This window comes from Danio rerio, chromosome 19 (genome assembly GCF_049306965.1).
Source record: "Danio rerio strain Tuebingen ecotype United States chromosome 19, GRCz12tu, whole genome shotgun sequence".
Classification (NCBI taxonomy): Eukaryota; Metazoa; Chordata; class Actinopteri; order Cypriniformes; family Danionidae; genus Danio; species Danio rerio.
The window spans coordinates 37,792,484-37,811,272 of NC_133194.1; the positions used below are offsets into that span (position 1 = coordinate 37,792,484).

At 36.3% G+C, this 18,789-nt stretch overlaps 1 protein-coding gene across 11 annotated transcripts in view; it reads right to left on the reverse strand.

The window, feature by feature from the left end:
- macf1a (microtubule actin crosslinking factor 1a) overlaps window positions 1-12,721 on the reverse strand; it is a 311,815-nt gene extending 299,094 nt beyond the window's left edge. For all 11 annotated transcript variants that reach the window (XM_073931813.1, XM_068215319.2, XM_068215321.2 and 8 more), the window contains exons 1-2: window positions 12,531-12,721; window positions 1,443-1,677 (exon numbers count right to left, since the gene is read on the reverse strand). In XM_073931813.1, coding sequence (XP_073787914.1) covers window positions 1,443-1,665 — 223 coding nt within the window. In that variant the 5' untranslated portion in view covers window positions 1,666-1,677; window positions 12,531-12,721. The remainder of the gene's footprint in view (window positions 1-1,442; window positions 1,678-12,530) is intronic.
- Window positions 12,722-18,789: the final 6,068 nt, after the last annotated feature.

Here is an 18,789-nt window from a genome sequence, read left to right on the forward strand (position 1 = left end):
TGAATTTTCAACATCAGAAGTCGACAGAGCAGAGATCAACGTCCCATAATACAATTCACAACCGTAAATAAATGGGAAAAAATTGTGAATCACAAAATAAGAAAACTATTAATTAACAGATATTTTACATTTTATATTCATTTAAAATCAAGGAATTTTTTTACTTTATTTTTTGTCCATACATTGTTAAGTATATGTTTTGGACTATTTCGATTTTATGTATTTGACACAATATTCTTTAAAAAAAACTTCTTTCGTAATCATCTGAACAAATAAAAAACAGCTTTGAAATGAGGCTTATAAATAAAACTTAAAACAATAAAGCTAAATAATCTGCAGTGAGTAAGTCAAATAATCTTGTTCATGGTTTGAAACACATTTATTTTACTTATCCCATTTCCAGATATTTTTAGCTTGTTTTAAGAAAAAAACTCCCTTGTGACTTTTTTATTTCCAAAAACAAAACAGTATTTCTTTACTTGTCTAGAAAATGTGAATTATTTAGAAGTAGAAACAAGACCATAAGTAGAATTTGCTAGTATAAAAAATATCAAAACAACATAAACTTCACTTCATTGTCATCATTACCAGTGTTGGTAATTGTTATGCATTACAAGTAACGGCAGTTATGTAATAATATAATTTTTCTAAGTAACAATTAAAGTAACGCATAACTTTTAAAAATTGAGTAATAATAGTTGAATTACTTTTTTAAAAATGTAATGCGAGTTACTTTTTAATGTAATTAATTAGCTTAAACAAAATAGAAAGCTGAATTAAAATGACCATAGTCACCAATCCCACACTCAATGAGAGAATGCAGGAACAGACAGAAACCAAGAGGACAGAGCCTTACATTTCTATGATGGAAGTTTTCTCATTAATCTGAATGGACAAAAGATAGGGAAAAGGAGATTGTCTCAATGGACAGTGATTTTACTACACTAATACGCAGTGGCGGTTCTAGTTTAAGTGGCACCCTTGGCGAACTTTGGGCATCTCTGCTATAAACTTTCATTAATTTGTATATATGACGTATAGCTTGAGCGTAAGGAAGTTATTTTTTTATGTGTTTTTCTTTAAGGTAAATGAAGGTGTAGGATATATGATGCTGTGTTAATTGCAGAGCTCCTTCTTATAAAAAAGAAGAAGAAAAACCCTGTAATTCTGAAACAGATCAAACTTCAACCAGGTCAGAAGAACTTACACAAAATTAATTCAAAAGTAGCGTATTGCATTACATACCAAAAAATGTAAATAAGTAACGTAACTAGTTACTTTTAGGTAGTAACTCAATATTGTAATGCATTACTTTCTAAAGTAACTTTCCCCAACACTGATCATTACTACACATTACATAAACTTCAGCTATACCTCAAGATCAAAACAAATGTTAATAGGATTAAATACTGAAGCCCTTTTTTTAAAACACACACTCTTACCTGCGACTCTGACGACTGCCCTCTCGGCGGGGTCCAGCACTGAGTCCTGACTCTTGCGTTTGCGCCTCTCGTGTTTGGATAGGTTCCATGGCAGAGTGTCCCCTTTGGGCCCGGCTGTGCTGTGGGCACAGGGCGACAGAGAGCCCCCGGACCTTTCACTGCGGAAGGAACGCTCGCTTACACACGAACGCTCGCTCAGGCTCTCCTCGTCCGAGGAAGACATCTCACCGGGGGGCTGGGAGGGTAAAACGGGAAACAGAAATAAGGTCAGGACGAAAACAGAAGCATGTAAGAGACTCCGTAATGTGGGAGTTGTATAATTCATCACCCACAGGACGACATACTACTACGTTAAACCAGAGTAGGGCAACGGTACATTTAGAAAAAAAACAGACATTGAAATATTTAATTTATTCTGTGATGACAACACATGAGCAATTCCAACGTGGATGTGACATTTGCTGTAAAAACTTCAAACATAAATTCAAAGAGAAAGTCTATGATAACATTATATTGAAACATCTGTTTATATTTTCCAAAACAACTCACCGTAGAGTTGTGGGTTCAGAAAGATATCAGTCTGTAAAAATTTTTTAATATTTTAAATGAGGAAGATAAACATGCATTATGGATGTGACCAAAAAAGTGTGCGAGTTTGGAGTAATACAACATACTATGCAGAAATTCGGTGAACTAAACTACACAACCCAAGGACATAACGCTAATGAAAAGGAGTAGGCTCAGTATAGAACAAAAACTATTCATTTTATTTTATATTTTTGCATTTATGAGCAAAAAGCTTCTTTATGTATGTACCGCCTCTACGTTATGGAGGTGACAGATGTAAAACTTTAAAGTGTATGACTTTGGTAAATCAAATATAATTGTTTGAAAACTTTGACAGATGCAATTTTCAGTATTTGTACTGTAAAATGCAAGCATACACAAAAAACCTAGAAAGGGTTTCACTATTTTAGTGAAAACTTTATTTTTGTCATGATAAGATTTACATTTGCATGGAATAGCTCAGATATCATATCTGATTTTTTTGTTATTAGTGGATGCAGGACACTATAGTTTATTTATGTTAGTGAGTATTATAAAGTAAAATGTGACATATTACACCCAGAGATTCATCATACATAGGGACTGATAAAGATGCAGAGTCAGAAATGCAGAAATATTGAAGTTCATGTCTCATGATTTATTATCATTGAGGCTACACTGTAAAAAATCCAACTTACTCAATGTTAACTCAGTTTAAATTTGTAAGTTAGGTGGACATATTTTTGAGCTCAGTTTACTCATAAAAATTAAACAGCATGTTTGAAAAAATTTGCTCAATGAAAGTAAAAAATTGAGTTGAGGTGCCTTTTAATTTAGATTTCTTCATTTGAGCGTTTAGTAAAAAATAAAAAGTTGAGTTAACTCAAAATTTTTAAGGCAACTGGCTGCAAAGAAATTTTGAGTTTATCAAGTTTCAGTGGTTGAAGTTGTGCCAAATTATTCCGTAAAGTATACTTGACATTAACCAGCCTTTTCAGTCAACTTAAAAAAAATAATTTAGCACAACTTCAACCACTGAAGCTTAATAGACTTTTTACAGTGTATATAAGGATGATGAACCAACAACACATTGATAATTGTCATAATAACAGTTGTCCGGTTTTTGTTGTTGGTGGTTGGTTGTAAATTATACTGTTCCTTTCAATTAAATCTTATCTGACATTATTAAGATGATTTTTTTCTGACACAGATGATCAGCAAAGCATCATATATTATCACAATTTTATACAAAGTAAATTAACTGTGAAAAATCCTGAAGGTGTCTGAGGATTGTGTATATTGTGAAATGAAAGGGCTGGAAGGGCATCCGCTATGTAAAACACATGCTGGATAAGTTGGCGATTCATTCCAATGTGGCGACACCTGATGTATAAAGGGGCAAGGCCGAAGGAAAATTAATGAATAATCAATATGTGTTGGGACAACATGAAGGAATTCTGTGGAACCCAGTATTTTTAGTGTTATGAAGTGAATGTAGAGTAATAATATGCCCATAAATCATTTGTAAACATTTCATAAATAAAAACAATAAACCCTTGTATAAAACATACATAATTGTGATTTTCTTGTGCTTCAAACACTCTTAAAATGCTTAGTCACAAGTCTTAATAACACATTCAACTGATAAACTTTCACTATGTTATGGTTAAACTTTGCAAAAAAAAGTTTTATCTAAACTATTATGTCTAATGCTAAAACTACATCGCGCGGCCCTTTACCAGAGTGCAAAATGTAGACACTATTGTAGTCTGCAATAAATGAAAGTAAAACAGATAAAAACCGATGCTTCAGGTAAACCCCGCTGACTCACTTCAGCAATGATGATGATGATAAGAAAAAGTGTCAGGAGGATCGAACTCTCTTTTCAGTTACAGTGCTATTAAAACAGGTCTTGATCAGTATTGGACATTGCATTCGGCTGGGCCAGACCTCTCTGATGTGCATTCCTCTGTGATCAGCTGGAAGAAATGGGGCCCTTGGGGGCTCGAGTGGGTTCCTGTCCATCACATTACTCCACAACAGCTGAACTCATCAATACAAGTGAGCTCAATGCAAACTGACTGGAGATGTTGTGGAGAGCTCCATTGAAAATCGTTTATGTTCTTTTAATATACACTAAAACTCTAAATGTTAGGTCAATGGGAAATAAAGGTGTTTAAGATGATGTAAAAAACATGAAATCCATTAAATTTCTAGTAATAAATGACTTTTTTAAATGATTTTATGGTTAAACTTTAAGTTACAGTTGTTGCTATTATCAAACCATTAACTATGAGTACAACTTAAGAAAAGACTAAGATTTTGTAACTTATTAATTGTTATTGAGGTATCAGAATTATTAAGATAGTAGTTAGGTTTAGGTATTGGTTCGGATTAGGGATGTAGAATAAAATCAGGCAAAACGTGTACTTTATAAGTAATAATAAGCAGCCAATATTTTAATAACATCCTAAATATCCTAATACACCACTAGTTAATAGTAAGAATTGGTACTTAAACTAAATTGTTACTAAAGTGTGACTTTTTTGTTAACTTTTTTTTTGCTTTATTGTTTCTGGAAATGTGGTTTGACCATGCAGGGGGCAGTTGTCAGGGGAGACAACTAGGAATGTTGTCCCAGGCTGTGATCAGTGTTTTTTCAATGGTATAGAGTATGAATTGAGCAGAGGGGTGAGGGGACTTATACACACACCCACACACACAGGGAGAGAGAAAATCCTCCTAGGAAGCAATCTATGGGTAACCATAAACATATAAAAGCATTTTTGTTTTTTTTTGATGTCTGGTTAGCAGGTGCAGGAGATTTCAGGCAACTAAAGATAGATTTAAAAAATGCAACCCATTTTGAAAACGTACCCTTTTATACATTTCTCTTGAGTGCTTAATACGTCCCAGGAGATATGTTTTTTGCGTTTTTTGTTTTCGCAAATCCACGAGAGGCCACAGCGTATGTTTTTTCTCATCTCAAATTTCTATCGTGATTGCCATTCGTGCATGCTGTTCTCGTGTAAATCCACCAGAGGCCGCTGTCGACTGATTGTCAACTGACTAACTGACCGATCAACTGACCCAACCTCTTCCTTCCAACAACCCAACCAATAGTGTTTTAAAAAGCACAGATTGACCCGCTCAAAACTGTCACATTATCATGACAGTTTTACAAATAGTCATTTTTATTAGTTTATATACAATATTATGTTGACATGATTTTTCTATATTATCTTTAAATATTCCTTGCAAAAACAAAAGTAAGCGGTACTGGTTTTCATTCATGTGTATGCATTTATATTATTTTATTCAATATACAGTTTTTTTTTTTTCAAAAATTATGTTCTATTTTTACAAAATTAGACAAATAATAAAATATTTTCTATTCATTAAATGGAGCATTGCATCCATTTATCTGTATTAGTTTTTTGCTTTAGAACACATTTTAACTCTACTTTAGGGATGACAACAAATAAAAATTTTATTGAAAGGGTGGTCGACTAAGATATTATATTTTACACGTTAGTTCATATGTAATGTAGATATGTGTCTGTCTGATTCAGGCTCAAACTGATACAGCTAACAGTTACACTGACTGACAGTATTTACACAACGACAAATCACGTGTTAGTTAGAGGTGTTTGCTTCCTGGTGACCTGGAGCCAATTCACAAATCACAGCACATCATGTTAGCTGACCAATCAGAGCCTCTTGAGGGCGGGCTTCCAGAAAAACTAGAAAATATGACAGTCGTTTTCATGTCAGCTGAGTAGCTGTATATAATCAAAGTAAGATAGATGAAAAAATTACATGATGTTTTACAAATGAAACATGAGCACACATTGCTTTGCACCCCATAAACACAACTAATCCTTAAATATACACTCTGGACCATCCCTTTAAAAAGTCACTAAAGTATTGGTTTAGTACATTCAGCAATTTGATTGTGGATAAACTATGTTTATTCACGTTGCAAGTGAACCCTCATTTAATTAGACTTATATTATTATTTGCATTTTTTTCAATTACTTTAATTTTCCCTGTCCACTCAAATGCCAATTTCTTGAATTACAACCAAGCGGCAACCTCCCGCTCTCCCTCAGGAAGCCAATACAGAAGTTACTAAAACTGCAATTCATCGACTCGCCTTTGGGGACTGACTCCACAAACTCCAGATGTTCACTGACTACAATGCTAAATTGGCCAATTTTACAGCTGATAAAAACATGTTTACAGCCTGGTACAAAAGAGGGTTTCGGTGCATATAGCTAATACTCCCCTTCATGACAGCTGTGAGGAGGTGAATTTTTTTATAACTCATCCATTTCCTTTTTATTAAGTTATTTTATGTCTGCATAATTAAAGGCATGGCCACTGATTAGCCACTGAACTCGGCATATGCATCGTATTTTTCTTTTATATGGCTTTACACAGTCAGTTGCCTTTTGGAATTATTTCAGACAATTATCAGATGATATGGCATGCTGTGTGCACTTAATTGTGCTCACAAACCATTCATGTGGCCCCCATTTCCCAGGTAAGTGAAATTACATAGTTATATATCATATCTATAAATGTATTTGTTTTATTTATAAATTTGTTTAGACCTGTAATGCACTCCAGAATCTGACAGATTGATTAGCTGTAGGCTATAGAACACTCATCTGAATTGTTGTCATACACTTTTATGCCTGGATTTCATAAATAAAAGTGTTTGGAAGTAATTCACGTTTTCCTCCTGTAGAAAAACATCATAAGAACAATGTTTAGTGGCTCAATGTATTACAAAAGTGTTTTTAAAAGTCTAAACAATTTATTGATTTAGCATATAACCAAGCCCATGTGGTCAGAACACAAACGAGTCGCAGGTAATGAAGTATTAAGCATTTCTCTCAAAGAAAAGCTGTCTAAGCAAAATGCTAGCAGGCATTTGTAGCTCCAACGATGATCCGCCTCTTTGCCTTTATTTGGTGAGTGTGATGATGCTCGAACAAAATAGCGACGGTTGGCCACTCCTACTTGTTGTTTCATTTGTTATCTTCAGAAACCTATGGGTGATGTCACGGATACTACGTGCATATCTTTACAGTTGAGAACCATTGATTTATCTGAACAAATCTGACCAGGAAACATGTCCTACACCAGAAACAGACATTTGATCTGAATAATATTGTCTAGCATGTGTATTGAGCATCAGTTTCTGTTGCTGAAGCAGCAGAACGTAGTACTCGCAACCCCAGGGAAATAGGTTCAATTTCCAAGAAATACTTATATAGGTTACAAAAATGCAATGCACAAATAAAAACAGGTCTCTGTGAAGTATGTCTTGGAAATCCTTTCTATATATATCATGAAGTGTAAATATTCCCTCTATATAACTGGATATGCTAAGCTCTGTATTTACTGCGACTAAAAGCAGAACTAAGTTCACCAGAAACCATGTTGCTGAAGCTAGATTTCTTTGCCATCCCGCTGCTGCCTGACAGCATGGTTGTTCAGTGGCAGCCAACAGATATAAATAGAGGCAATGCTGTATTCAAAACCTTGCTATGTCATTATGCCTGCATGTGAAGGGAAGCGAGGAAAACACTGCTGAATTTTGTTTCATTATTTCATCTCTCATTTCTTTCCCACTCCACACTAAGTTGAATGCACCGACACAGAACTGTTGTGTTGATTTAAAGTCTCTCTGCAACTGGCTCTGCATTTGCACAAATGTTCGGCTTCCGACAACATCCCAGAACAGCCTCAATATTGCGCCACCGCTCCGAGAAATGATTCGTTTGTGAAACAGAGGCTGGTGGCATTTGTTCTCTCGCTGGTGTTTATACAATGTGTGCAAAGATATGCTCACGTGTGCATTCACCCATGAGGACTGAAGCATCTGCTATGAGTAACACTGACACATCACTATAGACACACTCACTCAATAACGACACTTGCTGGGAAAAGCAATGGAGGAGGGGATTTTATCATAGCCATGAATAATGGCTTTGCATTATTCAGAATGCTGTGGGCAGCTAGGTATTAGCTCTTATGGAAAATCTGACATTTAATCTGGACGTAATATCATGCGGTCAATCCTTCTGTGTGGTTTTGAGTATCAATTAATGCCTTTCGTTCTATATTAGAAGCATTAGTTTTGCTTTTGGATCCATATTATACATTATACTGTAAGTGACAGTGGTGTAAAGTAACAAATTACAAATACTCAAACTCAAACAAATACTTTTTTTTAGGAATTGTAAATTACTGTAGTTTTATAAATGTGTACTTTTACTTTCCTCTTGAGTACATTTTTAGTGCAGTATCGGTACTTTTACTCCACTACTTTCCTTCAACGTGCTGACACTTCTTGTCTATGGGGATTAGAAAAATCAGTCCTGTGATTCCTGTCCAATCAAATCGCACATAGAAGGTAAATCACATTATACTGAACTACCTCAAGACATGGGTGATTTATAATTGCAGCAAACTGTTTGAAAGCAAGTGTCCAAAAAAAGATGTTGAAAATCTTTACAGGCAATGACCCAGAGACTGTTTAGATGCATGTCACTGATGAGAAGATGACAAATGTTTACTGTATGATGACCGAAATGGCCTTAAACACCTAGCAGGCACAAAATGTCAACATGACATCAGATTGACGTTGTACCCCAACACCGTGGGGAAATGAAAATCAGGTTGACGTCAGAACCCAACATCAGGCCGACATCAATGTCCAACGTCCAACCTAAAATCAACATGATGTTACAGTTTGATGTTGTGTGGACGTTACCACTATGACGTCTATCAGACATTGGATTTTGGTTGCTATACTTAACAAATAATGTCAAAATGATGTTGGCTTAAGTAGTTGGCTCGACGTTGGATTTTGGTCGCTTTCTATTAACAACCTAAAATCAACCTAAAATCAACCAAATATCAACGTCATTTGATATTGTTATTGGACATCAAAATAATGTTGTCCTTAAACACTGGCTAGACATTGAATTTTGGTCACCTGACATCACAACCTAAATCTAACCTAATATTAACATCTTATGACATTGTGTGCCTGCTGGGCAATAACTAAACGCACTACAGAATGTTACATTTACACACATCCACAAATTACATGTAAATGCATCAGCTTTTGGTAACGCAGTGGCGCAGTGGGTAGCACTTTCACCTCACAGCAAGAAGGTCGCTGGGCTGAGCCTCGGCTCAGTTGGCGTTTCTGTGTGGAGTTTGCATGTTCTTCCTGCGTTCGCGTGGGTTTCCTCCGGGTGCTCCGGTTTCCCCCACAGTCCAAAGACATGCGGTACAGGTGAATTGGGTAAGCTAAATTGTGTGTGTGTGAATGTGTGTGTGGATGTTTCCCAGAGATGGGTTGCGGCTGGAAGGGCATCTGCTGCGTAAAAAACTTGCTGGATAAGTTGGCGGTTCATTCTGCTGTGGCGACCCCAGATTAATAAAGGGACTAAGCCGACAAGAAAATGAATGAATGCATCAGCTTTTTTACAGCGTAATACTCACTACTCTTGAGTATTTTTGAAAGCTCTACTTTTTACTCTTACTTTGAGTAACATTTACAACAGATACTTTTACTCTACTTGCACTACATTTTAGGTATGACAGTGTTGTTAAAATAGGTTTTCATGAAACCTCAGTGAAACTCATTCATTCATTCATTTTCTTGTTGGCTTAGTCCCTTTATTTTTCTGGGGTCGCCACAGCGGAATGAACCACCAATTTATCTAGCAAGTTTTTACACAACGGATGCCCTTCCAGCCACAACCCATCTCTGGGAAACATACACACACAACGGACAATTTAGCCTACCCAATTCACCTGTACCGCATGTCTTTGGACTGTGGGGGAAACCGGAGCACCCGGAGGAAACCCACGCGAAGGCAGGGAGAACATGCAAACTCCACACAGAAACGCCAACTGAGCCGAGCTTCGAACCAGCGACCTTCTTGCTGTGAGGCGACAGCACTACCTACTGCGCCACTGCCTCACCCTGACACCTCTGTGTAACTCAATATTTTGTATTTGTCAGATCTCATGTTTTTATGTCTGCAAAGGATCTGATATATGGGGTGAAATTACAAAAACAGGAATTTTTAGTAATTTTCAGAAATCATGTTTTTACATTGAGCATTGTAAAATACAACTTCAAAAAACTACATTTCTGACTAATATAAAAAACTGGTTATCTATTTTTGCGAATGAACTCTTCAATTATCAAGTGTTCACATATGCGTTATAGAACATATAATATGCATGGACATTACGTCATCACTCTTGTTCTAATTAAAAACAGTGTTGCTCAAGCCTTCTGTGTTTATAATTGCTATCCTACCCATGATTATATGGCTAGCTGCATTTTGTCATTTTTATTGGTCAACAGTTGTAAACCAAAAAATCATTCATAAGTTAATTGTTTTGATATAGTAATTGAAACATACTTCAAATGTATTCATAAACTCGTCTGCGCCAGTAGCCTAGTGATTAAGTGTACCAACATATAGCACTATGGTGCCCACGGCAACCTGAGTTCGATTCCCAGCCTTTGCCGACCCTTCCCCTCTCTCTGCTCCCAATACTTACCTGTCTGTAACCTTCACTGTCCTTTCCAAATTAAAGCTAAAAAACCCAAAAAGTAATTGTTAAAAAACTCAATGTTTCACTTGGTCTGATGCTCCTCACTAACCTTGCTTCTTTTGCCTCTGAAATGCTTTGATCATTCTGACTCTTGACTGCTTGGCCCCTTGATTGCTGCTTGCAGCAATATTTTTTTGTTTAGGTTAATTTTTTTGTCACTGTCCACAAAAACAACTTGTGGTCCATTTTCAGGTCATGAACAAGCAGTTGGAAACCACTGAATATTTGTAAAAATCTGACCTGGAAACCGTAGACAGGCAAATGTACAAACCTTAACCTTGTTAGCAAGAATAAAATGTATGTACAGCCTGTATTAGGGAAATCACAAGACAGCCTGCAATCACGGACCCTATTTGTCCTCATTTTTGAGGTTTTGCATGTTTGCCAAAGGGCGGTAGCTTCAATAAGCCTCATTTGATCAGATCAAGGATGGATTACAAATCAGGCCAATGGGGCCAGTGCCCGAGGCCTCGAACTGTCATGAACCTCAAGATATTAAACTGACGTAGATACATACGAACAACGCTTGAATAACTAGAGATGTAATTTAATACAATAGTACAATAATCATTTGCAGCTTAGACGTTGTATTTGGGAATTTAACATGTATTATGTAATTTGGTGTTATCACAAAAAATAATGACTCTGCTCACTTCATTAAATATAGGCTGTTTTTGTAAAAGAGGTGATGTCTAAACGGAAATGAGCAGGATGGCTACACTCACGCAGCAGGTCAACATTGCATATGTGCATCTCTACGGGAGCACAATGTAGAAAACCATCTGTGGATGCTGATAGATATCTGTAGATGCTTTACACTCCTTTTTAACTAAACATTTTGGATCAGCAATTCTTAAATAGGCTTATTAAAACGCCACACCACTTTTGCTACTTTCTCTCATGCTATGATGAATGAGTATTCATTTATGAAAGAAAAGACATGTGCGTACAATATCTTCATTTATTTGTCTAGGAACGCCCCTTCTTCTAACACGTACCGCTGCATAGTGATGGAAAATCCGACTCATTTAACGAATCGGTTCTTTTGAACAAATTGTTTCAATAAATCGAATTTAGCCGTGCATTTACATCACGACTAATTTCGAGTTATTTGTTGTTTTTACCTCAAAAATGACCTCTAAATGTAATGTTTTACATGTACAACACTGACGGTAGTAATTTTAGTTTACATAGGCCGCGTTGGGATTTTTATTAGGCCTATCCTAATCCACTATAAACATAAACATTTTGTGCTTTAGCCCATTACATCTGTGGAAAAAGTCAATAACCCTGTTTCCATACTTTTTATTTGTATCATTATCAATTAGTTGTCATTTTTGACATTGATGAACTGTTCTGGGTGGATTCCCTATTTCGAGAACGAACTGTTCGGTCAAGTTTAATGGGCTGAACTCAACAGAGCCTCTTAAAAGATTCGACTCTAAGGAACGATTCGTTCACACATCAAACATCATTGTAAGACCGTGTAATGTGGCGGAAACCGAGTAGAGTGACCACAGAGATGTGCAGAGTCTCTTTGTCCAAACACACTGAATAACGAGCTGCCTGTAAGGACAAATTCATTAAGACGTGAAATGAATAAATCATTATATTAATCTGTAATAAATTAAGTTGAGAAATTAACACCTCGCGGTTCGTTCTCTGTAGAGAAAAGCACTTCCGATGCCCGGTGATTAAATGGAAATGAGGATGCTTGTAGGGAATCTAGCTTTTTACGTGATATTTCAGCGCTTTGTAACCAAACGCGAACATTCTAACACAAAGCTAGAAAAATGGTGACACCCGCGAAAAAAACGACAATTTTCAGACACTACACCCCGTAGCTGTCGGACAGAATAATAACGGACATTTGGTCCATCTTACCGTATAACGGCAGTGCCCGTTACCGCGCGCTGGGTGACAGAGGCGGGGATGCGCTGGCTCCCAATCCTGACAAACACGCGTCTCAGCCGGCCAGAGAAACACTGACACTCGGTTCGTTTCCACCGACCCGGTAGACGGAGGAGCAGTATGGAGACTGTGATTCGGTAATGGCTGTCTATTCCCCTCCTTTCATATCCCTCCTTCTCTCCCGCTCTCTCTTTCTCCAGCCCCCTCCTCCTCCTCTTCCTCACTCTCTCCTTTCTCCTCCAGCTTTAGCCCATCCCTCTTTAATGATGATGATGAGGATTTTAATAATCTTTCATTAGGAGCATTATGTACAAACAATCATAAGACCAATCAAATTCAATCAAAATTCCAACATATTAAATCAAATAATCTCATTTCAGTGTGAAATGCAATATAGGTAAAGGTCGCTTTAATTGCTTGCAAATCATGTTAAAATTATCTTATCTCAATTCCAAGACCATTATATAAGGATTATTCACCATAAAATTAACATTTGCTGATAATTTACTCACCCAGGCCATCCAAAATGGTAACTTTTGGTCTTCAGTTCCTTAAGGGTAGCCTCATAGAATACTTTAAAAATGTGTTATAATTATTATTAATTATATAATTATAGTTTTTAAATCCTCTGTTAAACATAAAAGAAGATATTTTGTTATGCAAGTCAGCAACCTGTAAGCATTGACATCAATAAGGAAAAACAAACACTATTGAAGTCAGGTTACAGGTTTCCAGCATTCTTCAATACACAACATTCTTCTAACACTCTTCTTCTGTGTTCAAGAGAGTTCTCAAAATGGTTTGGAACAAGTGAGCAAGTGAACGATTTTGCAGCTATTGACTTCCATAGTATTATAGCTCCTACATAATGTCAAACCTGAAATTATTCATATCCTTGGCAGATTCTGACCTAAAGTTTTCATTCAAAAATACAGGTGAAGAAATATTTTTTTCCCACGATGATGCCTCTTGTAGATCGTCTTACTATCTTTTGGGTGAAGCTTGTGTCATTTCCGGCGTTCTGTTGATTTGTCCTACCTCCCGTTCAAAAAGTAGGTATAGCTCATTTTGATGACACAATATGCTACCCATCAGATTTTGCCAGTGTAAACTTTATGCAGAGTAGTGTGATATGAAGCTGTAATACCACCATAACCTACTAACTTACCTACTTAATCCCTAACCCCAACCTCAGAACCATTCAAATACAGTGTTGGTAGCATAATCTGATGGGTAGGATTTTGTTTTGTGTACAACAGGAGAAAGACATTCATAAACACACAACCATTTGAGTGTTAATAAATGATGACGAAATTCCTTTTACCTGTATTCCTTTTACCTGTATATAGACATATACAGTGCTCAGCATATATGAGTACACCTCTCACAAATCTCTCATTTAAACTAATGCTTTCTATAGGAGGCTTAGCAATATTATATTTGAGCATATACATTATATTATTCAGTACTGAAGCTAAATCTGGAGCTAAGGTAACACAATAACGTAGGATAACGGTCCAAAATTAGTAGCCCAAATTTAAGTCAGGGGAAAATATTAAATAAAAAATTAAATAAAGGAGCAAAAATCAAGAAAAAAATATATACAACATGATTTTTGCAATATTTCACATGAATTTTAAAGTATTATCTTTCTATCACTAAAGATGTTCGGTGACTAAAATATTATATTTTTACACGTGCACTACCTGACAAAAGTCTTGTCGCCTATCTAAGTTTTAGGAACAACAAAGAATAACTTAACTTCTAGTTGATCATTTGGAATCAGAAGTGGCTTATATGAAAGGCAAAGGCCTCTAGATTACGCTTACCTAATCAATCCTTAATTTTTAATTATTCCATTAGGAATGTAGCGACGTGGTGGCGCAGAAGTGCTGTCGCCTCACAGCAAGGTCGCTGCATGGTTCGAGCCTCGGCTGGGTCAGTTGACGTTTCTGTGTGGAGTTTGCATGATCTCCCCGCATTCGCATGGGTTTCCTCCGGGTGCTCCGGTTTCCCCTACAATTCAAAGAAATGCGGTACAGGTAATTGGGTAGGCTAAATTATCCTTAGTGTACAAGTGTGAACCCAGATTTATAAAGGGACTAAGGCGAAAAGAAAATGAATGAATGAATTAGGGCAGTATGTCTGACTTTGCTCTGAAAAAAGTCTTGTCACTTAACAGAAATAATGTACAGTATAGAATATAAAGTCATTGTGCTGTGGAAAAAGAATTAATATTGTGTGACTCCCATGAGCTTGGAGGACTGCATCCATATATCTCTGCAATGACTCAAATAACTTATTAATAAAGTCACCTGGAACGGTAAAGAAAGCGTTCTTGCAGGACTCCCAGAGTTCATCAAGATTCTTTAGATTCATCTTCAATGCCTCCTCTTTCCTCTTACCCCAGACATTCTCAATAATGTCCATGTCTGGTGACTGGGCTGGCCAATCCTGGAGCACCTTGACCTACTTTGTTTTCAGGATCTTTAATGTGGAGGCTGAAGTATGAGATGGAGTGCTATCCTGCTGAGGAATTTGCCCTCTCCTGTGATTTGTAATGTAATGGGCAGCACAAATGTCTTGATACCTCAGGCTGTTAATGTTGCCATCTACTTTGCAGATCTCTCACGCACCCCTATACTGATTGTAACCCCAAACCATGATTTTTCCTTCTCCAAACTTGACTGGGATCTATGAGAATCTTGGGTCCATGCAGGTCCCAACAGGTCTTCTGCTGTATTTGTGATGATTGGGAAGCAGTTTGACAGATGATTCATCTGAAAAATCTACCTTCTGCCCCTTTTACAAATGATCAACTAGAAATCAAGATATTATTTGTTGCTCTTACAACTTTGATCGACAACAAGACTTTTGTCAGAAAGTGTGCACCAAAATATTACACTTAGATTCACCAAAAAATTTAAAGGTATTAATTTTCAAAATAAGTGCACATATTTCTGCACTGTAACTAACATTTACAGATTTCTCTGATATAACACATTAATTTCTAAGCACCTATTTTTGCAAGGTCCGATTAATAGTAAAATAAATAATAAAAGTATAATCGGAAATGAATTTGCAGTGAAAAAATCATTCAGTCCTCAGTGAGCTGAATTGACTGTGACAGTGAAGGATTAACTGCTGCTGCTTTACTGATCAAACAAAACCCATCATAGGAGAGCAGCCCTGCTAAAAATACCAGCGCACATCCTGTGAACATTCTTTGCCCAATTTCGACTGATTATCACATGAAAACAAACAATGTCTAAAATGTACTAGATCTTACTGTCACGTCTAACTCTTTATAGCCAGACTTGAACCTTAAATAAGCTTAATTGAACCCTTGTGATGGTTGGCGTGACTTCATTCCATCCACATACTCGACTTTGCACTTGATCTTTGCTAAAATCAAGCTTTTCTAAGAATCTCAGAAATATCTAGCATTTTATGAGCCATATACTCATAATTATTCAAGTGGTGTATGAATCATGCTTATCCAATTGTTTTTTAGGTTTCGTCTCCCTGTAAAAGTATTTTCCCTGCTGTGCTGTAGACTTAGTTTTTAATCAACAATGGAAGTTAATTGAAGCTCAGAAAGAGTGGTTTGTTGCTGCCACCCACTGACCGACATACTAAATAACAAATCTTGTCAGGGCGACTGGCTTAGTAATGTAATTGGGATGTCAAATGTGGATGGATGTACTCATATTACGCCTTCAGCTGGAAGCGGTCCCTTGGGAAGCTTAACCAACCACTAAAAGACGGGCTAAATTCAGGCTCTGATTTGTTATGAAAAAATTACAGATAATCATATGGTCTCCCACTGTTTGAAGAATGAAATGAGACTCAAATAAAAATGCATTTAAAGTCTTTAAACAGGCACGTAAGTGATGCCTTAAAAGTACTTACGTTTATGTATGTGTGTGTGTGTATATGTATATATGTGTATGTATGTATGTATATATATATATATATATATATATATATATATATATATATATATATATATATATATATATATATATATATATATATATATATATATATGAGAAAAAGGTTTTGTTGGTTCTAAATAATTAACAAAATAAACATAATTTTAGTACAATAATACTAACCAATATATGTTTATTTTCTTATATATTTGAAATATATATTTGATTCTTGTATAAAATGTTTTCCATCCTTAAAATTTAGAAATGCTAAATATTGACAGTTTAATCTAATATTTAAGGTCTTTGAATATGCAAATACACATTAAATAAAATAATGGCATTATTATACATTATTCTGCAAATAATTCTCTTAACTTGCTCTGCAACCTATTTTAAACTATTTTAAATTGTCAATGAAGATACAAAAAAAATCCCAGTTTGACCATTAAAAAAAAAAAAAAAAAAAAAACGAATTAAATTTTTTTTTTAAATTTAATAACCAATAACTTTGACCAATAACAAAAAAAAAAAAAATTCCAGAGCGGTATAAAAGTACTATTTTGAATTTCTGAAACCCTTAAACTAAATATCATAAGATGAATATAATAGAAATGTTTTCCATCAATACATTACAAAATATGTAAATAAATATTTGTAAAATATGTCAATTATTTATCTAATAGTTAAGGTCTTTGAACATGCAATTTTTTACATTGACACAATAAAAATATATTCAGCAATGCTCTAAACGAGAATATTCTGATTTTACATTTTCAATGACTTTATCAACAACAACAAAATCAACATTAAACATTACATTTTACTTAAAGCATACACCAATTAATCACAAATACATATAACCAGTAACTTTTTTGCAAAGAGGTATAAAATTTAAATAATTAATTTCCTGAAATCATTCAATTGAATATCACAAGAGAAAAAAAAAATACTGTTTAATAAAAAATGTCTAACATCTTTCAGTCATGGCAGAACTTTGCAGGAAACAGATGCCCGAGCCACCTCAGCTGACTTCCCTCGATGAGGAGGAGCAGTGACTGTAGTCTGAGCTCCTCCCGGGTGTCAGAGCTCCTCACCCTATCCATAAGGGTGTGCGCCCAGCCACCCTCCGAAGGAAATTCATTTTGGCCGCTTGTATCCGAGATCTTGTCCTTTCGGTCATGAGCTTTGGGTCATAGGTGAGAGTAGGAACATAGATTGACCGGTAAATCGAACGCTTTGCTTTTCAGCTGAGCTCCTTCTTTATCACATTACTGCTGCACCAATCCACCTGTCAATCTCACGCTCCATCCTTTCCTCACTTGTGAACAAAACCCCCTGATACTTGAACTCCTCCACCTGGGGTAAGGACTTTCCTCCAACCTAGAGGTGGCAATCCTCTTTTTTTTCGGTGGAGCACTATGGCCTCAGACTTGGAGGTGCTGACTTTCATCCCAGCCGCGTCACACTTAGCAGCAAACCGCCCCAGTGCATGCTCAAGGTCCATTTTTAAAGAAGCCAACAGAACAACATCATCTGCGAATAACAGAGATGAAATCCTGTGGTCCCCGAATCAGACCCTGTCCAGCCCAAGGCTGCACCTAAAATTCTGTCCATAAAAATTAACAGAATTGGTGACAAGGGGTGGCCCTACTGGAGTCCAACATGCAAACAAGTCTGACTTAATGCCTGGCAATGTAAACCTGACTCCTATTCTGTTCATGAAGAGACGAGACAGCCCTTAACAAAGCACCTCTGACCCCATACTCCCAGAGCACCCTCCACAGAATGCCACAAGGGACACGGTCGAATGCCTTCTTCAAGTCCACAAAACAGGGAACTTCAAAAATATATATTTGCTGAAATGTCAGTTTTTCTCAAAATGTATGGCGTTATGGAGAAGCATATAAACAGAGGTCAAATGGCATGGTCAGACACACTTCCTGGAGTTTTCATTAATGTAATGTGTTGTACATGACAACTTAGTGTGTTTTATGAATGCTTACACTTATCACAACCCTAAAGCCAACAGGTTACTGTGAGGTTGTGTTTTATAAAAATCCACACCTACCTCAACCCTAAAGCCAACCTCACAGTAACCTGTTGTTTTATTAACGTCTACTACAATTTCACCAATCCTAAACACAGCCTACATGCGGTGTCATCACTCCCACTTGGAGGTTTCCAGGCTGCAGCAATTAAATAAAACACTCCCAAATAGGTTTAAGAGTATTAGTAACCAAACAGTTGACCATTTCACTTCCTTCTTTTGATTGCAAAATATCAAAGACTGTATTAGA